General features: G+C 49.3%; 1 protein-coding gene across 1 annotated transcript; it reads right to left on the minus strand.

The window, feature by feature from the left end:
• Window positions 1-1,507: 1,507 nt before the first annotated feature.
• LOC147114376 (uncharacterized) lies at window positions 1,508-2,646 on the minus strand. The gene has a single exon (XM_085994077.1). It carries the CDS (start codon window positions 2,559-2,561, stop codon window positions 1,596-1,598), a length of 966 nt encoding a protein of 321 aa, XP_085850203.1. The 5' UTR covers window positions 2,562-2,646; the 3' UTR covers window positions 1,508-1,595.
• Window positions 2,647-3,358: the final 712 nt, after the last annotated feature.

Below are 3,358 nucleotides of genomic sequence, written 5' to 3' on the forward strand. Positions count from 1 at the left end.
GTGAGAGAGTGAGAGAGTGAGAGAGTGTGAGAGTGTGAGAGAGTGTGAGAGAGTGAGAGTGTGAGAGAGTGAGAGTGTGAGAGTGTGAGAGTGTGAGAGTGTGAGAGTGTGAGAGAGTGTGAGAGTGTGAGAGTGAGGGAGTGAGAGTGTGAGAGTGTGAGAGTGAGAGTGTGAGAGTGTGAGAGAGTGTGAGAGTGAGAGAGTGAGAGTGTGAGAGTGAGAGTGTGAGAGTGTGAGAGTGTGAGAGAGTGTGAGAGTGAGAGAGTGAGAGAGTGTGAGAGTGTGAGAGTGTGAGAGTGTGAGAGTATGAGAGAGTGTGAGAGTGAGAGTGTGAGAGTGTGAGAGAGTGTGAGAGTGTGAGAGTGAGAGAGTGAGAGAGTGAGAGAGTGTGAGAGTGTGAGAGAGTGTGAGAGTGTGAGAGAGTGAGAGAGTGAGAGTGTGTGAGAGTGAGAGTGAGAGAGTGAAACTGTAAGAATGTGTGAGAGTGTGAGAGTGAGAGAGAGAGTGAGAGTGAGGTTGTGAGTGAGAGAGTGAGAGTGTGAGAGAGTGAGAGTGTGAGAGAGTGTGTGAGTGAAAGAGTGAGAATGAGAGTGAGAGTGTGAGAGAGTGTGAGAGTGAGTGAGAGTGAGACTGTGAGTGAGAGAGAGTGAGAGTGAGAGAGTGAGAGTGAGAGTGTGAATGAGTGAGTAAGAGTGTGTAAGTGTGTGAGAGTGAGAGAGTGTGTGAGTGAAAGAGTGAGAATGAGAGTGAGAGTGTGAGAGAGTGAAAGTGAGATGAGAGTGAGTGAGTGAGAAACTGAGTGAGAGTGTAACTGAGAGTGAGAGAGTGAGTGTGAGAGTGAGTGAATATGAGTACCCTGGACACCCCACATCAGAGAACCACGAGGCTAATTGCAGCATCTCCATTGCCACCCCGGCTGAGATCACAGGCCAGAAATTGTCCATCCATCTGCCCAGTCTGCGTGGGTCAGCTGCTCAATGGATAACCTCAATGCACTGCCGAGGGTGTCTCATAACGTTACAATGTTAACTGGTGCATTTCGACAGCAATCCTACATTTAACATATCTTATTTCAGTGTAATCATAGAATGATAGCGCACAGGAGGAGGCCATTTGGCCCATCGTGCCTGTGCCGGCTCTTTGAAAGAGCTCTCCAATTAGTCCCACTCCCCCCTGCTCTTTCCCCACAGCCCTGCAATTTTCTCTGCTTCAAGTATTTATCCAATTGCCTTTTGCAAGTTACTATTGAATCTGCTTCCACCGCCCTTTCAGGCAGCGCGTTCCAGATCACAACAACTCGCTGCGTAAAAACATTCCTCATCTCCACTCTGGTTCTTTTCCCAATCACCTTAAATCTGTGTCCGCTGGTTACCGACCCTCCTGCCAGTGGGAACAGTTTCTCCTGATCTACTCGATCATGATTTCGAAAACCTCCATTAAAAAAATCCCCTTAAATTAATTTTTTTTTAAAAGAAAAATCAGTATCTTTATGTTTTTTATTTTGTCACCAGATAATCATCAAACGGTTAAAGGGAGAACTCACAAAGCAGCTGGTCCACAGTCCCCTTCAGTGGCGGGAGGAGGAGGCCCCGCATTCATAACCTCATGGGGCAAATTCCGTCTGCTTGTTTAGTGGCTTTGGCTTTGGCTTTGGGTTTGGGTTTGGCTTTGGGTTTGGCTTCCGCTCGGCGTGTCGGGCGCGTCTTGCGTTTTGGCTCTGGCTCCAGCTCAAGTCGGCAAACCTTCGGGGAGGACCTGGTCTTTGGTGGGAGCGTGGCCTCGGGCCTCGAAGTTGGCCGGTTGTGGGGCCGTGCTCTCGGCTTTGCTGCCGCTGCAATTTTCATCGGACAACGTTTGGCCTTGTCTTGAGGCTTCCTGGGGATAACCTTTGTATTTAACGGCACTGAATAATCACTTTCGTCTTCCGTTGATGCTGGCGGTGTTGCGTATTTGTAGCCGCGTTGAGTTGGCAGCATCTCCTCGTCATAATCAAAGTCACTCAAATCCACTTCATATTGGTTTGGCCGCTTTGGAAGTTTCTTTAGACCTGCTTTCTTCTCCTCTTCCTCCTCCTCCTCTTCCTCCTCCTCCTCCTCCTCCTCCCCCACCTCTTCCTTTTCCTCCTGGTCCGCCGCCCCTCCCTCATCCTCTTCGTGCAGCAGGAGGTTGGCTGTGGTCTCGGTCAACATGTCCATCACCAATTCCAGCTTCAGTTCCAGGACGTTGTTCTGCTCCTGGAGCATCCGGTTCCTTTCCCTGGCACTCTTCACCAGGTCGCTCTGGCTTGAGGGAAAGAGGCCATTACAGGACTGAGACACCCACCTTCCTCTCTTGAAGGTCAACCTCTGCCCACTGACTTGGAGAGCAGGGGGCTCGTGCTCCAGTCCGAGCTCGGCAATCCTGCGGTCGTAGTCCAGCAAGTACAGTGAAGAAACGGGCGCGTGGCTGCGTGGGGGGCACCTCCTGGGATTAAATTTACATCTGCAAGGCAGTGGGTGCAGTTCGAGAAAGGTCTTAACACGGTCAAAAAAGTGCTTAAAGTCGAGGAGTAGTTGTTCCATTCAGCAGCGCTAGACAATAATCGTTAAAGGGGAGACGATTACTCAGACACTCGAAAGGATTTTCACGGCACCCTTTCCACAAAAGGCCTCAGTTTTCTAACCAGTGCGAATTCTTCTTCGCTTTTACACATGTGTACGCAGTGTCACGTGTCAAGCTGAGCAGGAGTGGCGTCAGGTTATTCCACCATAGGAACACAGGGACAGGAGGAGGCCATTCAGCCCCTCGAGCCTGTTTCGCCATTCAATCAGATCTGCGACCTAACTCCATCCACCCACCTTTGGCCCATATCCCTTAATGCCTTTGGTTAACAGAAACCTATCAATCTCAGATTTAAAATTAACAATTGACCCAGCAACAATTGCAATTTGCGGTAGAGAGTTCCAAACTTCTCCCACCCTTTGTGTGTAGAAGTGTTTCCTAATTTCACTCCTGAAAGGTCTGGCTCTAATTTTTAGACGATGCCCCACTAGTCCTAGAATCTCCAACCAGCGGAAATAGTTTCTCTCTATCTACCCTATCTGTTCCCCTTAATATCTTGAAAGCTTTGATCAAATCACCCCTTTAATCTTCTAATTACAAGGGACTACAACCCTAGTTTGTTAAATCTCTCCTGGTAATTTGACCCTTGGAGTCCAGGTATCATTCTGGTAAACCTACGCTGCACTCCCTCCAAGGCAGCTTGGTGGAACCCAATGCTGTCCTCACTCGACACACACACGCGTACAACTTCCAGTAAGAGTCACTGGATCATGGCCAGCAACAGGAGCCTAGGCTGATTTTCCCCGTTGTGGTGTAG

This window comes from Somniosus microcephalus, chromosome 8, assembly GCF_052327205.1.
Source record: "Somniosus microcephalus isolate GS21.2 chromosome 8, FLI_Smic_1.0, whole genome shotgun sequence".
NCBI classification, from domain to species: Eukaryota; Metazoa; Chordata; class Chondrichthyes; order Squaliformes; family Somniosidae; genus Somniosus; species Somniosus microcephalus.

Bases quoted from the DNA above. Each gene is read 5' to 3' on its own strand.
- LOC147114376 (XM_085994077.1), bottom strand. From the start codon at position 2,561: ATGGAACAACTACTCCTCGACTTTAAGCACTTTTTTGACCGTGTTAAG.